A 19,934-nucleotide genomic window follows, 5' to 3' on the forward strand; every position below is an offset into this window, starting at 1 on the left:
ACTACAACTCCCAGGAATCCCCGCGCCCACCGTTCCCGCGCTGTGTCGGGTGTGGGCAAATCCGGATTTCCCCGCCCCGAGGCGGCCGTGCGAATGGGCGTGTGGGGCAGGGCAGAGCTGGGTGAGAGTCGGAGGGGCCTGGAGCCCGCCAGCTGGAAGCAGCCGTGTGGATCTAAGCGCGCCGGTAGCCGCAATGGAGAGTAGGTGCTACGGCTGTGCTGTCAAGTTTACCCTCTTCAAGAAGGAGGCGAGTGTTCTCCCAGCGGGCTGGAGGGCCAAGGGAGGATACGGGGCGAGGGAAAAGCTCGGCACTGGCAGTCCAAAGACCAGGTTTTACGGCTTCTTTTCAGCGGGGTGGTTTTGATGATGTCATTGACCCTCCGTTTCCATTCCTGTAAAGTGGGGCTACTTCGCCTTTAGGGTGAGGTGCTGGAGGTGGGAGTGCCCTATAAATTGTAAAGCACGCTGCTGTTAGTTTTAGAAAGCTACGCTTTTTTGCCATCCCATATGTAGCATCGGGCCCTTGCCTTCTCCCCACTCTGCTCCTCCCATCGCGTGTTTTACACTCCATAAACACTGTCCCTCACCCCATGTCCGTTACTCTCTCTGCTCGGAAGCCTTCTCCATCCCGTACCCTGCCCTTACCCTGGTGTCTGGAGTTGGATTACTGCGTCTGTCCTCAGCGCACAATGGCAAATGTTTTCTTGTCCTCAGCACCTGCCTGTCTGAACTGCAGACTTTCTCTGACGAGGAGATAATGCGAACCAGATGGGGTGAATTAATGGCACAGAGAGAGACAGGACCACGAAACACTTAGAAGCCTGGGTCTTGGAGTCAGGGTTCAAATTTGAGCTCTGCTGTTCTTAGCCCTGGTGACCTGGCTTATGCAAGTCATGAACCTTCTCCTGTCCCCGATAAAATGGGGATAATAATAGTGGACATCAGGATTAAATAAGATAATGAGGATGAAGTCAGATGATGAATTTTAAGTACTGAGTTTAGTGCCTGGAACGCTAAACTCTAAAACTTAACACTAAATAACTTAATAAATGGAGGCTGTTGTTATCCCCTCCCGAGCCAAACCCCCTTTATCTCTGCCAGAGCAGAGAAAGCATGGGTCTGTTCTCTGATTCGCCTTTATTTTGTTGAAGAGTCAGTGACCAGAACAACAGGGCTTTGCCTGGCTGCCTTCTACACCACCATGTCAGGGAACCGAAGATGTCAGAAAGCGTAGGAGTTTTGCAAGAAGCTTTGTTTGATTTGAGTAAGAGACTGGAAACCAAGATAGGCTTTAGCCCGTCTCTCCCTAGACCCTAGGGGCCCCACTATTCCTTCTCCCAGCAGCTGGTCACAACTTTAGTGTCTTCTTTCTATTGTGCTTGGACAGTCCCAGGGAGGAGCCCACAGGGGCGGGTGAGATGTGAATTGTTCTTCTTCATGTTTCTTGTAGTATGGCTGTAAGAATTGTGGCCGGGCCTTCTGTTCCAGCTGCCTCAGCTTCAGTGCAGTGGTGCCTCAGGCTAGCAATACCCAACAGAAAGTCTGCAAGCAGTGTCATGAGGTCCTGACCAGGTGAGAGGCTGGCACTGGCAAGGGTTCAGCCAAGCATGGCAGCAGGCATCTGGCCAGCCTTTGTAGCCTTGGGATGGGGTGGGTGGGTCACTGACTGGTGGGATGGCAGATAGCCAGACTTTTTTTTTTTTTGTGTGTGGTGCTGGGTCTAACCCAGGTCCTTGCACCTGCTAGGCAGGTGGTCTGCCACTGCACATCCCCAGCTATGGCAGGACTTCTAACAGCAGATTTTTTCTCCATAGAGGGTCTTCTGCCAAGGCCTCTAAGTGGTCACCACCTCAGAACTATAAGAAGTAAGTATTGAAGAGAGAAAGACAAATAGGAATGGAAGAAAGATAAGGGAGCCATAGTAGGACTCTCCTCCCAGTGTGAGTGTGTGTGTGTGTGTGTGTGTGTGTGTGTGTGTGTGTGTGTGATGGTACTTCAGTTTGAACTCAGGGCCTTGCACTTGCTAGGCAGGCGCTCTACCACTTGAGCCATGTTTCCAGCCCTCCTCCCAGTCTCTAGATCAAATGAACACAAGGTCAGAATACCCACCTCTCAGGCTCCTGACTGCCCTCTTGGGCTCTGAAAGCAGCTCCTCAGCCTCATGGAACAAGGGCCACCAAAGACTGTCCAGTGGAGGCCTCTGGATGCCCAGGATGATTTGAACGGAAACAGTGAGTGGATGCCTTCATCCTACCTTCTGCCTTATGTCCTCCTCTACGTTATACCTTGCCAGGCGTGTGGCAGCCTTGGAAGCCAAACAGAAGCCCAACACTCCCTGGAGCCAAGGATCAACCCAACAAGACCAAGTCATCGCTGAGCGCCTAGCACGGCTCCGCCAGGAGAATAAGCCCAGTGAGTTGGGGCAGGCAGGGTGGCCTAAAGGACACTGTTGAAAGCTTCTGGGACTGAAATTCCTCCAGTCCTCACAAGCCTCCTACCCCCACCCCATACCAATTGTAGAGTCAGTGCTATCACAAGCAGAGATAGAAGCACGACTGGCTGCACTGAAGGCTGAATCCCAGGGCTCCATCCCTTCTATGCAGGAGATAGAGACTCGGCTTGCTGCCTTGCAGGGCAGAGCTCCACCTTCCCAGACTTGCAGGCTGGTGAGTGCTATAACTTGAGAGGAAAGGGATTACTAGGGCAGGATCTGACAGAGCCCAGATACGTACATTGCCATGTACTTAGCAGGAGTTTATAAAACCTCCCACTCTTCTCTCCTGAGCCTTAGGCCTGCTGCCAGGCAAGGAACAAGTGGCAAGCTGCAAGACTGAGTGGGACAGAAAAGAATGGTCACTCAGTCCTGTTGGGGTTCCCAGACCCACTTGATTATATGGACCTTGAATTCATTCCTTTCCCTGGGCTCTGAGACTTCCTCAGCATCTACCCCTGACCCAAACTGCTCCTGGACTTACTCTGTGGCCTTCCCCACACCCCTACTCCCCCTGAGGTTCCCTCTCTGGACAGGCACCCCAGACACCAGACAACAGGACCATGGCTCAGCAGACACAGGATCTGCTAACAGAGCTGACAGCTGAGGTGGCTATTGATGAAAGCTTGGAATCAGAACGCCCAGGTAATCACTCCATTTCACTACTCCAGTAATAGAGGCTCCACTGTCTACCCTTTGGGGAGCTGAATATAAGTCAGAGAATGGTCAATATTAAAGAGCCACCATCTACTGAGTGCTTACTCCAAAGGGAGCTAGTGTAGGCCTAGTGGTTAAGTGCATTGGCTTGAGAACCAGATGGGTGATTCTCAGTTCTACCATGTCCTAGCTGTATGACCTGGGCAAGTTACTTGACCTGTCTAAATGTCACTTTTCTCATGTGTAAAATGGAGGTATATATGGTAAAACCTACCTCATGGGGAAGTCATGAGGAGTAAATGAATTAATCCCATAAGCGCTTGGGACTGTGCCTGTGAATGTTCTCTGCAGTGATGATGATGGCAAGGAAGAAGAGGCTATTTAAAATTTTAAAACAACCAGGCAGAATCCTAGCTACTCAGGAGTCAGAGATCAGGAGGATTGTGGTTCGAAGCCAGCCCAGGGCAAATAGTTCAGGAGACCCTATCTCAAAAAACCCCGTCACAAATAAGGGCTGGTGGAGTGGCTCAAGCGGTAAGAGTACCTACCTAGCAAGTGTGAGGCCCTGAGTTCAAATCCCAGTACTGCCAAAAAATAATTAATTTAATTAAAAACAATTGCCGGGCACCAGTGGCTCACACCTGTAATCCTAGCAACTCAGGAGGCAGAGATCAAGAGGATCATGGTTTGAAGCCAGCTCACGCGAATAGTTCAAGAGACCCTATCTCAAAAAAAAAATCACAAAAAAGGGCTGGTGGAGTGGCTCAAGGTGTAGGCTCTGAGTTCAAACTCCACTACCGCAAAAAAAAAAAAAGACCAAAGTGGACAAGATGTGGCTCAAGCAATGGAGCACAGCACCTGCTCTGTAAGCGCAAAGCCCAAAGATCAAACCCCAGTCATCATTGTCATTCCCTCCCAAAAAAAAAAAAAGTTGAGAAATGGGCTCAGCAGCATCTGGGGTAAGATCTTGGAATGCCTCTGCTTTCCTGACTGCTTTTTTCCTTCCAGCTGCCTCCCCTCAGAATGACCTCAACCAGGGTGGTACAGGGAATCAGCATAGGAATTCCCAGAGGCAGGCCAGCCAGTCCCTGGAGGAGGAGAAGAGCAGGCTGCTAGCTGAGGCAGCAGTCCAGCTACAGGAGGAAAACACCAGGCAAGAACGGATTCTGGCCCTCGCCAAGCAACTGGCCGTGCTGCGTGGACAGGACCCCAACACAGGTAAATGTGGAGCCACTGGCTTGTTCATGTCCATTGGCAAGGGCCTCCCCCACACCAGGCCACATTCTCCTTGCCAAGGCTGAGTGAATTGGTGGGAGCCACTGGGTCTAGAGATCTGTCAAGCCCTGCCCAGAACCCTGAGGCATGAGCAAAGCAGTGGAAGAGCAATCAGAGGCAGCCATCACGAGGCAGGGGACCTTCAGTCCCCAGTCTGAGGCTTCTTTTCCTGCCCTCTGCTCCTCAGGGCTGCTTCAGTGATGGCCCATTCTGGTAGAATTGGGGCAGGGAGCAGCAGGGCCTATCAGAGTGGCTAATGAGGCTTCTCAGATCTGAACAAGCACTCCTGGGAAATGAACCATTATGGGAGAAAAGAGGACAGCATTCAGTGAAATCTCTCACTCTCACTCCTCCTTCCCCTGTTCCCATCTGTCCCTCATTCAAGTGACTCTACAGGATTATTGTCTCCCAGACAGTGATGATGATGAGGATGAAGAGGCAGCCATCCAGAGAGTCATGCAGCAGGTGAGCCTGGGTTACCCACCATCCACCCTTGTCCTGCCTCTGCCTAATTGCTGTATACCTGCCTGGCTCTGTTCACCTGGTCTCTACTCTAGGGCTGGATGGGCAGTTATTCTGTAGCTCCTGTTCTAGTTGGGGCCCCACTATCCCTGTGTCCCAGAAGTGCCCCCTGGTCCCTTGAGATGGGTAATCTGCAGCTACCAGCAGGGTAAAGAAAGAAAAGGTGAAATGCTGAGGCCACAAAGCACAGAAATACTGGAGAAGGAAGCCTGGGATTAGAGCAGGGAGTGGTATCTTTTCTTCCTGTCCACAGCTCACTGAAGAAGCTGCCCTGGATGAGGCAAGTGGCTTTAACATCCCTGTGGAGCCAGCTCCCCCACCCAGGGCCCAACCCTGCAGGGCAGAGCCTGTGGTAAGAAAAGCCCCAGATTCACAGCCCCAGACTTCCCCCAGCCTTCCTTCCTGCCTGGGAGATACTTTACTTCCTGCATTCCTCTGTGCTCCTGAAGGCCCAAGCTGTGGCTCCCAGGCTTGAGGCTGAGGATGAGGAGCTTCCTTGGTGCTGCATCTGCAATGAGGATGCCTCCCTGCGCTGTGCTGGCTGCGATGGAGACCTCTACTGTGCCCGGTGCTTCCAGTGCGTGCAGGTAGAACGTTCTGTGGGAGAGTTCAAGGACTGCCTGGGATTCCTGACCTGTTTCTCTTTGCTCCATAGGGAAGGCCATGATGCCTTTGAACTTAAAGAGCACCAAACATTGGCTTACCACCCGCCATGGGCTGGCCGAGAGCACTGAAGAAACTGTAGTCTTCCTGGGAAGACAGAACCTTCAGGATGAGACTCCCATCTCTGGATTTAATCTCAGGGCATCCAGTGGGACAGCAGATCAGGCTCTCATGGTGATGGATCCCCCCACTTCCTGAGCCTCAGTGTCCCTGAAAGGAGAAAAGATTCCTTTCCAGAGGATGACCAGAGGAGCCAGGATGGAAGTAGTAGGGGGTCCTTCTGATAGGCCCAGACTGAAAGTGACAGGCAACATGGAGAAGACCAGAAGGAATCTAAGGATGAGCTCTGCAGGCTGGCTCCAGGGCCCAGGGTCGTCCCCTGACAGTAGTGGATCTAATAAAGTATGTTGATTCATTGAGCCACAGCATCTGTCACTCTCTCTGTCTCTTTGGCAGTGCTAGAAATTGAGCCTGGGTCTTTGTGTATATTAACCCCAGATCCCCATCATCTGTTAGTTCTAGAACCCTATGATCCCTGAGCCTGGGCTCTGTGACAAGTGGTAAGAGCAGAGTAGGCTATAAGCACAGTCCTGTGGAAAGAGGAGACAGGTAGCTATCCTGTAAGCTTTTCTAAACAGGAACAGTTACACCCATCCTCGTAGCCTCATACACAGTAAACATGAATATTCATTCAGCTGAACCATGCTTCCCGTTCAACCCAGCTGAACCACTGGACTCCTCCATGTTGAATTTCACAGCCTCTCTAGTACTCTGATGATACATGAAAAAACCATGCATACTCAACTTCCTGCCTTACTCACAAAGGACACCTTCTCCCAGGGCCTGTCCCAACCTGCCCACCATTCAGACCCAGCCTCTTCTAACAACTTCCTCTGACCAGACCCTGGGCCTCTCAGCCTATATCCCTTATACTTCTCTGCATAACCTGCTTTTTTCTCTTGTCCCTAACTGGAATCAACTCCCGATCACCACCTGATGATACCTGCATCAGGTGTGAGTGGAGAGGGAATTAACCCCAGATGCCTCCAGATCCTATTATGTTTCCTACTACCTCCTCTTAGGGATTCAAAACTATTCTTTGCCACTTGGGCCCCTCTTGTTTGTGATGCCAGAATGCTATGTGTGTTAGCCAGATGGCCTCTGAGCCTTAGCAACCTTCATCTTTGAATTACCAGTATCTGTTCAGATAGTTGGATGGATGGATGATGGATGGATGGGTGATGTATGTGGGTACAGCCCAGTGACTTAGGATGTTGATCTTCCAGGGTATCATTTCGCCCTCTCCCTCCCCCTATCCCTCGACACAGATATGCTCCACACTCTACTTAGCCGGGGCTCCTAAAAATTTTATCCACTTGGCTGCCAAGGAAAACATCGGGCATCAGCCATGACTGGCTCCCAGAGAGCCCAGCTGAAAGGACCTAGCTGTCACTGAACATAAACTAGGGATATATAAATGTCCTTCCTCATCTCCGCATTCCTTGTCTCTGTTCCAAGGAGCTGTTTCCCTCTCAGCCAGGATCCAGGGGTCAGGGAGGCCTGGCAGTGCCGAGGCTGCTGAAGAGTCTCTCCAGGCTTATTTCTGAGGCCTGCTGAGTCTCCGGAGTTTCTTCAGTTGACTGAGCAGCTCAGAGATAAAAGGCTGAGGGAGACACAGAAATGAGGTCAAGGCATGATGTCGGCCCACCCACCATTCTGCCCTCCCTAATCTTCCTCTGATCCCACCCTCCCAGAGCCAGCCTAGAAGGATTCAGGGCCATTGGTTCCTTTCTAATACCCTCTTCATTAATGGTCTCCTGCTCTGGGATCCTCTTACCCCCAGCCCATCAGAACATTCCTTACCTCTGTGGGGCGGGGGCAGTTTTGGAGAATGGCCTAGGTAAAAAAGAGCAGAGAGTGGATTCCCTGAGCCGTAGCACTTGCCCACAAGCCCCATTCAGTCTCCCAAGAATTCACCCCTCTGAGTTGGTTCTTCCCATAGCACCCAAAGAGACAGATCCCAGGTTCCTGGATTCCTCTTGGTCCAAGTCGAACTTCCAATTCCCAAGCCCTATGCCCAGCCTCCATCCTACCTCCAGCTGAGTCTTCTGTTCCTCTGTGGACAGTTCCATGAGAGCCTCCAGGTCAATCTCAGGCTCAGAGGGGGTTGGTTGATCCTATTGGCAATAACATGGGGTTCAGATGGGTCTGACCCACTAGCGCTAGAGGAAAGGTACCTGTCAGGGACATGCCTATCTCCAACCTCTTCTCATTTCCCATGTTCAGTCTTTCTCAGCCTACTCAGAATGCTCATTCATTTTTCTATTTGACAGACATTTACTAAACTATGTTCTACCTGAAAGTGTTAGAGTTCTTTAAAAAGAGTATCTGTGAACTACAGGTATGGTTCAAATGGTAGCATACCTGCTTAGCAAGCACAAGGCCCTGAGTTCAAACCCCAGTGCTGAAAAAAAAACACAAAAAACTTTAATGTCAAGGCTTTATATGTGTGTGGTATGTGCGTGCGTATGTATTCACATATTTGTTAGGAATGTAAATTGGTGCAGCTGGAACACAGATTCTTAAAATGTTAATTTGGCAGATCCTTAAAATGTTAAACGTAGAGTTACCATCTGAACCAGCAATTCCACATCTAGGTCTACTCCCAAGAGACAAAACGAAAGTCTTACACACGAATGTTCATGGCAACATTATTCACAACAAAGAGTGAAAACAAATGTGTGTCAGCTGATGAAATGAACAAATAAAATGTTATATAGCCATACAATATTATCCAGCAATAAACAGGAAACAGGAATGAAGGACCAACTCTCATACAACATGGATTCACCTTGAAAATCTGTTAGTGAAAGAAGTCAGTTATGAAAGACCACATATTGTCCATAAGTCAATGTGTGAGCACCCAGAATGAGTAAATCTGTAGAGAGTGAAGTTTAGTGGTTGCCTGGGGCTAGAAGTGGTGGTGGTGGACGTAGGATATGATATGACTCTAAGTCTGTATGGTATTTTGGGGGGAATAAAATGTTCAAAAGTTAGACTGTGGTAATGGTTGCACAAGCCTGTAAGGTACTGAAAAATACTGAGTTGTACACTTTAGGTGGGTGAATTGTATGATATGTGAATCATATCTCAATAAAGCTGTTTTGAAAGCCAGGCCTGGTAGTACACGCCTGTGATCCCTGTACTTGGGAGGCAGAGACTCAGGATAGCAAGTTAAAGCCCAGCCTGGGAAAAAGTATTTCTTAAGGATTTCTCTGATAAACGTTTGTGATAAGTAGCTGTTATTCAAAATGTACAAAAAAATATTTTTGTTGTTGTTGACAGTTTTTATATAGCCCAGGCTGGCTGCAAACTCTCAGTCCTCCTACATCAGTTTCCCCAGTGTGGGATTACAGGTGTGTACCACCACACTCAGCTCAAAGAAAGTCAACAATAAGAAGAGGTAGCTGGGCACCAATGACTCACACCTGAAATCCTAGCTACTCAGGAGGCAGAGTTCAGGATCATGGTTCAAAGCCAGCCTGGGCAAATAGTTCTCGAGACCCTATCTCAAAAATAGGGTTGTGAGGAACCCCTCACAAAAATAGGGCTGGTTCAGTGGCTTAAAGTGTAGGCCCTGAGTTCAAACCCCAGTACTGCAAAAAAAAAAAAAAAAAGACAAAAAGTAGATGAACATTAGCCAGGCACCAGTGGCTCATGCCTACAATCCTAGTACTTGGGAGGCAAAGGTCAGGAGGATCGAGGTTTGAACCCAGCCTGGGCAAATTGTTCAAGAGACCCTATCTCAAAAAAACCCAACACAGAAATGGGCTGGCAGAGTGGCTCAAACTGTAGAACGCCTGCCAGCAAGCATGAGGCCCTGAGTTCAAACCCCAGTACAGCCCACCCCACCAAAAAAGATGAACATTGCAGTTAAAACAATAGGCAAAAGATATGAACAAACACCTTGCCACCGGAGATCTACAGATGGCAAGTAAGCATCTGAAAAGACACTCAGCACCATATGTCATTAGGGAACCACAAATTAAAACAATGTAGCACAGCTACACCTACTAGCCTGGCAAGAAATCCAAACAAAATGCCAGGGAGAATGTGAAGAAATGAGCTCTCACCCACCCCAACAGGGATGTAGTACAACCATGTGGGAAGACAACTTGACAGGTTCTCACAAAACTGAATAGATAGCATAAAATCCTTGGTTTCTACACAAATGAGCTGAAAACATCCACACCAAAACCTGAATATAGCCAGGTACTGTGGTGTACACCTGTAGTCTCAGCTTCTTGAGAGGCAGAGGCAAGAGAATCCCAAGTTTGAAGCCAGCCTGGACATGTCTCAAACAAAAAAATTGCACACAGGTATTTTATTATAGCTTTTTATAATAGTTTTGCCAATTCTTGGAAGCAACTAAATTTTAGCAGGTGAATGACTAAACTTTGGTACATCCAGACAATGATATTTTCCTCAGAATGCTAACAACATGAGCTTCAAGCCATGAAAAGACATGGAGGAACCTTAAATATATATTGCTAAATTAGCATCGTTAACTTTAAGAGGCTATAACCAGCGCCCGGCTAAAGGAAGATTTTTAAAGTCTAGTTACTAAACATAAAATTCACAATGTCCAGTATCCAGTCAAAAATCTCTAATTTGGCCTGGCACTGATGGCTCATACCTGTAATCCTAGCTACTCAGAAGGGAGCGATCAGGAGGGTCATGGTTCAAAATAGTTTGTGAGACCCTATCTCGAAAATAGTCTACACAAAACAGAGCTGGTGGAGTGGCTCAAGTGGTAGAGCACCTGCCTAGCAAATGTGAGGACCTGAGTTCAAAAACCCCAGTATCATCCAAAGGAAAAAATCTCTAATTGGGGCCAGCCATGATGTCACATGCCTGTAATCCCAGCTTCCCAAAAGGCAAAGATAGGAGGATTACAGTTTGAGGCCTGCCTGGGCAAAGTTAATGGGAGATCGTATCTGCAAAACAAACTAAAAGGCCAATGGACTGGGGCACAGCTCAAGTAGTTAGGAGCACTTGCCCAGCAAGTGTGTGGCCCTGAGTTCAAGCTCCAGTATTGAAAACAACAACATAACTCTAGTTGGGCTGGGGGTGTAGCTCAGTGGTACATTGCTTTCCCTGGATTCAGTTCCCAAAATCAAAAATAAGTCATTAATCATGCTAAAAAGCAGAAGACCTTACCCAGGAGAAAAAGTCAGTCGATAGAAGCAGAATCAGAGATGATGGAATTAGCAGATAAGGAAAACATGAACGCAGTAATGAGAGAAATGGAAGACAAGAAAGAGCTAAATAAAGGTTAAGCATGGTGGTTCACACCTGTAGTCCCAGCAGTAGGAAGCTGAGGCAGAAGGATCAGGAGTTCAAGGCCAGTTCTGGCTATATAGCAAGACCCTGTCTCAATTTAAATAATAAGAAGAAAGCCGGGCACCGGTGGCTCACGCCTGTGATCCTAGCTACTCAGGAGGCAGAGATCAGGAGGATAGGGGTTTGAAGCCAGCCCAGGCAAACAGTTTTTGAGACCCTATCTCGAAAAAAACCCTTCACAAAAAAGAGCTGGTGGAGTGGCTCAGGGTGTAGGCCCTGAGTTCAAGCCCTGCAAAAATAAATAAATAAATATGTCACCATATTAAAATGGCTATGTCAAAATGCCAGCTGCCCCCAGGAAAAGAATGTTTCAAAATTCTGGAGTAGTCAATAATGCCCCCTGCTGAAATGTACATTACATTTAGCCCCAAGGTTGTGATTGGGGACCTCAGCGAGTGCTCTTGACAGAGTGTAGGAGCAGAAGCCAGATTTCAGCTTAAAAAAAAGTGAGAGCCAGGCACTCAGTGGCTCAGGCTTATAATCCTAGCTACTGAGGTCACTGAGATGGGGGTCTGGGGGCGTGGATCAAGGTTTAAGGTCAGCCCGGGTGAAAAGTTGGGGGACCCTATTTTGACCAATAAAAAGCCTAGTGTGGTTGTGCATACCTGTCATCCCAGCTACATGGGAAGTATAAATAGGAGAATTGAAGTCCAGTCATAAAAATAATGAAAGTAAAAAGGGATGAGGGCCAAAGTGGTAGAGCGTCTACCTAGCAAGCACAAAGTCCTGAGTTCAAACCCCAGTACTACAAAAAAAGAAAAAGAAAAAGAAGTAAGTGTGGACAAATCCTTTGAGGTGTTTGGCTAGGGGGAGATAAGAAACAGGAGCAGTAAGTAGAGGAAGGACCTTGTTAAGTAAGGGTCTCCTTAAGATTAGAAAGATGCATGGGTGCTTAAGTCCTGCCTAGAAGCCAAATCCACAAGCTACAGCTGGAAAAGGGAGCTCTAGAGCCCTGTTTGTATCCCCAGACTTGGTTCCTCCAAAGACCCCAAGCCAGGCTGCACACCCAGGAAGAAAGGTCATGCAACAAAGGCAGACTGAGTTGCATTAAACCAAACAAGTGACACAACCCTATAACCTACACCCATTCCTAGTGCCCTCCAAGGCAGCATGTGGGATAGTGTCCTGGTGGGTAGGAGCCTCTATGAGGGGGAGCTGGACACTCCACAGCCTTGACTTCTGCCCAAGATGTCCAGCCACCTGGGTTTCCCAGGCACTTAGCTGCTTCCTGTTGAAAAGAGCAGGAATTGGGAGAGGAACTGCTACCTGGCACCTTTGGACAATTTCCATGGCAACTACAGGCCAGGCATTTGATTCTGGTCATTGCCTGGGAGTGGTCCTCCCACATGTCTTGTTTTTTTTCAGTGTTATGAGCTCATTATTGTACGTTTTCCCCCACTTTCACCTTCATCTTGCAAAACTAAGTTCTTTGGCTACTGTCTTTCTTTGGTGTCTGGCAGAATTTTCACTGAGGAGTTTGAAATATGAGACTGTTTGTACAAGTGCACAACAAACAACCTGAAATTGAAACTGAACTTTTGGAAAGTGCTGGAAGTCATGAAGGGTGGCAGAGGTTCCCTGCAAGGTCAGATCAGACAGAGGCCAGAGAGTTTACCTCTCTAGCTTGGGCAACAGCTCTCTACCCTCCACAACTGGACTTAGAGGGCTTCAGGGGATAGGATCAACACCCAGACCAAACTGACCCGTGAGCTTCAAGACTGACTGGGCCCCATCTATCATTCTTCACTCCCTGACCACAGGATGGCTGACAGCCCTCACCTACAGGCATCACAGGCCCTTGCTGCCTCAAAAGAAAAGATACAGCCTGAGTCAAGAAGGAAGAAAACCAAACACCACATCTTGCAGGATAAGGTATGATCCTCTTCCTGGTCTATGGTTCTCAGCCCAGCCACTCATTAGAAACAAGTGTGGAGCTTTTAACAACTGAGCTGGGACTGGGGATGTGGCTTAAATGGTAGATCACTTGCCTAGCTAGCAGGAGGCCCTGAGTTCAAACCCCCAGTACCCCAGCAAAAAAAAAGAAAAAAACCCAAAACAAGTAACAGCAACAACAAAAACCCCTGTTCAGTGCCTGGGCTCCACTTGGGGTGGAGCAGGGCATAGGGGGCTTTTTCTTAAGTATTTCAGGTGTCGAGAACCATTGACTGCCCTCATAGTGCCCAAGCTCTGAAGCCAAAGGTACAGCTGAGCTCCTGGTCCCATGGCTTCCTAGTTGTGTGACCTTGGACAAGTCACCAACATCTAAGCTTCTATTCCACAGCTGTAAAAACAATATACACTTAGCCAGGTGTTGGTGGCTCACACCTATAATCATTGCTACTTAGGAGGCAGAGATGAGGAGGATCGAGGTTTGAAGCCAGCCCAGGAAAATAGTTCAAAAGATCTTATCTTTAAAAAAAACAAATCACAAAAAACAGCTGGTGGAGTGGTCCAAGGTGTAGGTCCTGAGTTCAAGCCCCAGTACTGAAAAAAAAAAAGTACATATCTAGAGGAGTTGGAGAAACCTCAATGAAATAATGCAGTCTGCGCTTGGTGTTGTGCCTAGTATATAGCAAAGAGCTCAAAATGGGTATTTTTGTTTATTTGTTGGTGGGACTGAAGTTTGAACTCAGAGCTTCACAAAGTAGGTGCTCTACCGCTTGAGCCACACCTCCAGTCCATTTTGGTCTGGTTATTTTGGAGATGGGGTCTCCTGAACTATTTGCCCAGACTGGCCTGGAACTGCAATCCTCTGGATCTCAGTCTCCCAAGTAGCTAGGATTACAGGCATGGCCACTGGCACCCAGCAGAATGTTATTCTGTTGAAAGCAGTGGTTGCTAAAACTCTTGGATCCAGAGTTGGAGGTATCTAAGTAAGGAAGTGATACTTCCAAGGGCCAGGGGTCCCATCCTTTTCCCAGGGTAGGGGATAGGAAGAGTCAATCAGAGCCAGGGTCAAAGCCAGGTGGGATTATGGTACTAGTGTTCACCAGTGTTGTTCTTACTCTCTGGCCCAGCACTGACCATTCCAAGAGGGTGGAGATGGTCCACATCTATGCAGACAAATGGTACACAGGGCTAGTTAGCATTTGAAATGTGGCTAGTATGACTGGGGACCTGGATTTTTTTTTCATTTAATTTTAATTCATTTAAAGTTAATAGCTACACATAGCTGATAAGTACAGTTTTGGACAATGTAGTTCTATACCTGTATGTGTGTTGAAAAGAGTTAATTAAGACATAAAATGCCAAATGTGGTGGCACATACTTATAATCCCAGCACTTGGGAGACTGAGGCAGGAGGATTGAGAGTTCAAGGCCAGCATGGGCTAAATAATAAAACCCTGTCTCAATAAAATAAACACATAAGATAAAGCAAAGGAGCCTGTGTCATTTGAGCTTTACAAAGTCCTACCAAAGAGATATAACAGGCATTGGTAGCCCCATTTTACTGATGAGGAAACTGAGTCTGAGAATGTTAAAAGGCCTTGCCCAGATTACAAAGAGAGTTAGAGGCACAGTCAAGACCTTCTCCCTTCCACCTACAGGAAAAGATCTCTCCCTGGGGGAGCGTGTCCAGGAGGCTCCCAGTACCCAGCTGGGCCCCAGATCCCTTCTTCGCTCCCCACCCTGTGCTACTTACCTGGAAGAGCTCCTGCACCTGGGCATCCACCCACTGCTCCATCTCCAGCCAGCGCTGGAGCTGACTCCGGTCATACTTCACTGTCAGCCGGATGGGTCTCCGGGACCTGGGAACCTTGGAGGGGTCGGCATGTGCCCTTGACTCTGAGTCTATGGATGACGTCCTCCTTCTCTTCTCAGAAGCCCACTGGACCTTCTTGCCTGGGCTCTCTGTGTCGGGGCTGGGAGGTGGGCAGGGAGTAGGGCTTGGGGACAGCATGGAAGGATCGGTGCGGGCAAGGAGCAGGCAAGAGCAGAGGGGACAGAGAACAGAGGGAGAGGCCAGCAGGGAGAAGGGAGGTGGGAGGGCCAGGGCTCCCTGGGAGGGGTGAGGGTCAAAGATCAACAGGCCTTTGTCTACTGCTGGGAAATGCCAGTCCCCTGGTTTTTCTTAGCCAGAGAGTGGCACTCCAGAGCCATGCCCCAACCGCCCTTTCAGCAGCTGCTGGGGCCCACAGGGACATAAATTGCAGACAAGCAAAGGTCAAGAGGCTGCCATGGCCCCAGGAAGAGGAAGGATGGGAGCCCTGAGTCCTGAGAGGTGTGGGGCTCCCATCGTGTCCCATGGCCAGCTCCAAAACAGACTGAAGTACTCACCTGAGGCCCTCCTGCATCCCACCTCCCTGGAGCAGGTGCAGGTCCCTGGCTGGCAGGGTTCCTCCTCAGAGCGTGACATGGTCGGTGGTTGGAGGCTGGTTACCTATGATGCCTAGGTGCCCCTAGTGTCTGAATGGGAGCGGCCATCAGCCTGGCCTGCGTGCTTGTAAAGGCAAATTTATCAAGCCTGCTCCACAGTGCCTGGTCCCCACAGCCAAGTGCTCAGGAAGCCATGTTTATTGTCACATGACCCTGCTCTGATTCAGCTCTTTCCTGACACTGAGGAAACCTGTCCACCCAACTTAAATTAACCTAGGTGTGAGCATACTTGCATTCTAAAGGGAGGATGGATTTTTTTTTGGTTTGGCATTTTAATTTATTTATATTTTTTTTAATTTTTAATTTTTTTTTCATGACAGTGTTTCACTGTAGCTCAAGCTGGCCTTGGTCTCTGCTGTCTCCCCAGTGCTGGGATTACAGGCATGCACCACCACACCCAGCTTTTATTGTTTTTTTAGTCTGTTATACAAAAATTTCTAAATTTTTTAGCTGGGCATCTTTCAAATTCAATTCCACAACAGATTCTCTGTTCCATCCTAGAGATTAGGGTAGGAAGATTACTGTTTTGCTCTGATGAAAACCTTGCTGTTCCAGTTAGCTTAATGAAGGGGAAAAGGGAGGAAGCCAGGAGAACAATCTGGTTTAGATCAGTGGGTCATACCTAGCTACTCAAGAGGCAGAGATCAGGAGGATGATGGTTTGAAGCTAGTTCGGGCAAACAGTTTGTGAGACCCTATCTAGAAAAAAAAAAAAAGCAATCACAAAAAAAGACGGCTGGTGGAGTGGCTCAAGGTATAGGACCTGAGTAATGCTAAAAAAAAAAAAAAGAAAAGAAAAGAAAAGGAAAAAAATCTAGCACTAACTTCCTTGTTCCCTTCCCTTTCCACATCCCAATTCTTGTTTATATATTTCCCTTTAGGTCTTGTAGTGGTTCCCTTTAAGAAGTCGAGTTTCAGCATGCAATGTTAATTCCTAACTGTAGAAAAAGGTCAGTGTAAGCCAGGTGTGGTGGTGCACATCTGTATTCCCAGCACCTGGAGCTAAGGACAAAGATCATGAGTTTGAGGGCCAGCCTGGGCCACATAGTAAGTTCCAGGCTAGCCTGGGCTGCACAGTAAAACCTGACACCCCCACACACAAAAAAAACAATGAAAGAAAGAAAAAGAGCAAAAAACAGCTAGCGCTGGGTGAGGTGATACAGAACTGTAGTCCCAGCACCAGAAGCAGGAGAATTCTGAGTTCCCGGGCAGTCTAGGCTACAGAGAGAGGCCCTGTCTCAAAGAAAAAAAGAAAGAAAAAAAGGCTAGGGAAGTCCTTAGTCCCAGGAGTCTTTGATAATGGAATTTTAGGTCCCAGGTTGACAAGAGAGGTCAGGTGCTTGAGGGCCAGAGGCCAGGGTGGTAGCCTTAAAAAGCCCAGACTCACAGGATTGAGCTGAAATTCAGCTTTGCTCTGCATTGGTTCTGTAATCTTTGCTAAGTTCCATGATCACTTTGGGTCTTACTTCTCATCTGGAAAATGGGGTCACTGGCAGAATTAAATGAGGTGATATGCTAGGCATTACTGACTTCAGTAATTCTAGCTACTCAGGAGGCAGAGTTCAGGAGGATTGAGGTTCTAGGCCAGCCTGGGCAAACAGTTCAAGCGCCCCATCCCAAAAACTACCAATGCAAAAAAAAAAAAGGCTGGCAGAGCAGCTCAAGTGGTAGAGTACCTGTCTAACAAGCATGAGACCTTGAGTTCAAATCCCAGTACTGTAAGAACAAAAATGACAAGAGGGCAAGATAGTCTCTGCCATCATGAAATTTATAGTCTACCGTGGGAGTAAATGTAAAGCTACAAATACATGTAGCGATTTGAAGAAAAGGTAGGGAGTTGTCTAACAATGTCTAATGAGGGTGTTTCCTAGTGAATGAAAATATTTGAGTTGAATTCTGAAGGTTTAGTCAGAGTAACTAGGCACAGGGGTCAGCAGGAAAGAGCCTGTCAGAAGGCAGAGCAGGACAACCTACTCAGAACCCTTCCTTCCCACAAAAGTGTTCCTTCTTTTCCTTAATAAACTTTCCTATGTCTATGCTAAAAAGAAAAAACAAAAAAAGAAAGGAGCCAGAGCATATGCAAAGGCCCTGTGGCTGAGTACAGGGGACTAAAAGAAGGTTAATGGAGCTGGAACAGAGAGAGGAGCAAGCCACGAGGCAGAAGAGGTGGACGTACCCAGGTGGAGACCTGTGTGAGCCTTGTTGAGGAGTTTTGTCTCCATCCTAAGGCACTGAGCAGTCACTGAAGAGTCTTAACCTTGGTGGATGGGTGGGTTGGCATGTTAGGATTTAGATTCCAAGCAATTCCCTGGCTGTCGTATGGACAGAGAATCGGAGGGCATAGGAGGGTTGGAAGAGACCAGGTAGGCAGCCATTGCTAAAGTGCTTACCTGGAGAGGTGGTGCTGCCCACATCAAGAAGTGTGACTCCTGCCCCAAGCTTTTCACCTGTAAACTAGGGACAGAGAGAGTCTTCAGGAGCTCTTGGCACGGATGCTGGAAAGCCCAATGGCCTGCAAATGAAGTTGTGGCCGTCAGGTTCCTTACTGGCATTCCTCCACCTCAGTGCTGACACACATCTCCTCCCTGCCCTTGCATGTCACCATCTATCAGTAAATTTGCCCAAGACCTGAGATAAGATGGAAGGAAAAAGCCACCAGAACCATAGGGCCACATCAGGGCAGGGAGACAAGGAGGGCACAGGACTGGATGGAGGGGAGGTGTCTGCCCTGCTTTCCTGGCCTGGCACAGGTCCAGGGCCGGGATCAAATGCAATAGGCAGACTCAGTAGAACCAGGATTTCTTTAAATGACTTTTCTTTCATGTTTAAAACTTTTTTTTTATTATAAAAGAGTTTAGAAACTTTTTAAAATTTTTTAAAACATAAAAAATTCCCCATACCTGGGAGCCAGTGGCTCACGCCTGTAATCTTAGTGACAGAGGCAGAGATCAGGAGGATCACAGTTCAAAGCCAGCCCAGAAAAATAGTTATTGAGACCCTGTCTTGAAAAAACCCATCACAAAAAGGGTTGATGGAGTGGCTCATGGTGTAGGCTCTGAGTTCAAACCCTAGTACTGGAAAAAAAAAAATTCCCCATAACCTGCCATACACATTTTAGCCTATTTTCTGTTGTTACAACAAAACATCTGAGACTAGGTAACTTATAAAGTGAGAAGTTTATTTAGCTCACAAATTTTTTTTTTTCTTTTGGTGGCACTGGGGTTTGAACTCAGGGCCTCATGCTTGCTAGGCAGGAGCTGTTCACTTGAGCCAGGAGACCAGCCCATATACGTATTGCCTGTTTTGGGGATGAGCTTTTTGAGATAGGGTCTTGCAAACTATTTGCCCATGCTGGCTTCAAACCATGATCCTCTGCCTCCTGAGCAGATAGGATTACAGGCGTGAGCCACCACGACCGGCTTCTCCCGACCCTCCTCTCTTGATTCTTTTCTCTGCTGTGAGGTACTCAAACTTTACATCATAACTGGCTCCTAGATGGGAAAATGGAAACCACAGATGTCTAAGGCCAAGTGTTAGTCACCTGGCACCCCCTATGCTGTATCCTATTGGTCAAAGCAAGCTACAGATTCAAAGGAAGGAAAACAGAGTCACCTTTAGGTGGGAGGAACAGCGTGTGCACACAGGAGAACAAGGTACTGTTGGCCACCATTTTTGTAGACCATTCCTTCCTACAGGAACTCCTCCATAGAAGGAAGTCAGTATTTTGTCTTTAGGAGTGGTGTTGAGGATGGAATAGTCTCACCAAACCATCCACTGCTGATAGGAATGAAGCCTGTGACATAGAACACAGCCCCACTGGTCCCAAAGCTCACCGAGGGAAGGAGGGCTCCATGGCCTGAGAAACCTACTCAAGGGCAGCTCCCCTTGGTTAGCAACATGGAACTGGAAACAGTATGGTGTGAACATGCTTTGTAGGAAGGCAGCTCAGAATCGTGGAAAGGGCCCACAGTTGGCAGTGAAAAGCCCCAGGACTGGCCCTGGCTCTGGGTCTCTAAATGAATACATTCCAGGCCTCACTTTTCCATATGGAAGAGGAAGACTTTAACTGGTGCCCTGACAGCTGTCACTGTACCACTCCACAAATTAACTTCATAAATCTGTGCAGCAATGGCTGGCTCTGTGCACTCTGCCAGGGGCGCCTGTTGGGGACCACTGAGGGTCTGAAGAGGTGAAGAGCAGACTAAGGGGGAGCTGGAAGAAGGAACCTCATGGCTGGGTGCAGGTGGCCTGAAGTCTACTGGGAAGCTGGCACAGAACCTAAGCATGGGCAGCAGTGAGAATAGACAAGAAAAAATGATAAGAGCAATTTTTGTTGTTATAACAGATCACCTGAGACTAAATAACTTAAAAAATTTTTTAAAAAGTTTATTTAGCTGGTGGTTCTGGAGACTGGAAGTCCAAGATCTGGCACCTACATCTGAGAGGGGCCTCACACAGCATCAAAATAATGGCAGAGCTGGGTGTCGGTGGCTCACACCTGTAATCCTAGCTACTCAGGAGGCAGAGATCAGGAGAATCGAGGTTCG

At 48.0% G+C, this 19,934-nt stretch overlaps 2 protein-coding genes across 5 annotated transcripts; one reads left to right on the forward strand and one right to left on the reverse strand.

Moving 5' to 3' along the window:
- The first annotated feature begins 58 nt into the window (after positions 1-58).
- On the forward strand, positions 59-6,033 carry Zfyve19 (zinc finger FYVE-type containing 19). Of its 2 annotated transcripts, none has more exons than XM_020176092.2 (11): positions 59-247; positions 1,451-1,572; positions 1,815-1,865; positions 2,294-2,412; positions 2,521-2,666; positions 3,028-3,136; positions 4,157-4,366; positions 4,836-4,888; positions 5,199-5,297; positions 5,395-5,522; positions 5,601-6,033. In XM_020176092.2, exons 1-11 carry the CDS (start codon positions 194-196, stop codon positions 5,677-5,679), a joined length of 1,170 nt encoding a protein of 389 aa, XP_020031681.1. In that variant the 5' UTR covers positions 59-193; the 3' UTR covers positions 5,680-6,033. The 2 variants fall into 2 exon arrangements, with proteins under 2 accessions (XP_020031681.1, XP_020031673.1); XM_020176084.2 differs by having other exon boundaries at positions 61-247; positions 4,809-4,888.
- A 921-nt stretch (positions 6,034-6,954) lies between these two features.
- Positions 6,955-18,220, reverse strand: Ppp1r14d (protein phosphatase 1 regulatory inhibitor subunit 14D). 3 transcript variants are annotated; one of them, XM_074065688.1, is made up of 5 exons: positions 17,778-18,220; positions 14,655-15,418; positions 7,702-7,785; positions 7,472-7,504; positions 6,955-7,271 (listed from the first exon to the last, which is right to left on the reverse strand). In XM_074065688.1, exons 2-5 carry the CDS (start codon positions 14,910-14,912, stop codon positions 7,206-7,208), a joined length of 441 nt encoding a protein of 146 aa, XP_073921789.1. In that variant the 5' UTR covers positions 14,913-15,418; positions 17,778-18,220; the 3' UTR covers positions 6,955-7,205. The 3 variants fall into 3 exon arrangements, with proteins under 3 accessions (XP_073921789.1, XP_073921790.1, XP_073921791.1); XM_074065689.1 differs by lacking the exon at positions 17,778-18,220 and having other exon boundaries at positions 14,655-15,011; positions 15,290-16,184; XM_074065690.1 differs by lacking the exons at positions 7,472-7,504; positions 17,778-18,220 and having other exon boundaries at positions 14,655-17,446.
- Between the last annotated feature and the right edge of the window lie 1,714 nt (positions 18,221-19,934).

Source organism: Castor canadensis, chromosome 2, assembly GCF_047511655.1.
Source record: "Castor canadensis chromosome 2, mCasCan1.hap1v2, whole genome shotgun sequence".
NCBI lineage: Eukaryota > Metazoa > Chordata > Mammalia > Rodentia > Castoridae > Castor > Castor canadensis.

Bases quoted from the DNA above. Each gene is read 5' to 3' on its own strand.
- Zfyve19 (XM_020176084.2), top strand. From the start codon at position 194: ATGGAGAGTAGGTGCTACGGCTGTGCTGTCAAGTTTACCCTCTTCAAG. The intron at 248-1,450 runs GCGAGTGTTCTC...TGTTTCTTGTAG, and splicing joins TTACCCTCTTCAAGAAGGAG to TATGGCTGTAAGAATTGTGG. The intron at 2,667-3,027 runs GTGAGTGCTATA...CTCTCTGGACAG, and splicing joins CTTCCCAGACTTGCAGGCTG to GCACCCCAGACACCAGACAA.
- Ppp1r14d (XM_074065688.1), bottom strand. From the start codon at position 14,912: ATGCTGTCCCCAAGCCCTACTCCCTGCCCACCTCCCAGCCCCGACACA. The intron at 7,505-7,701 runs GTAGGATGGAGG...TTTTTTACCTAG, and splicing joins AACAGAAGACTCAGCTGGAG to GCCATTCTCCAAAACTGCCC. The intron at 7,272-7,471 runs GTAAGGAATGTT...TGTCTCCCTCAG, and splicing joins ACTGCCCCCGCCCCACAGAG to CCTTTTATCTCTGAGCTGCT.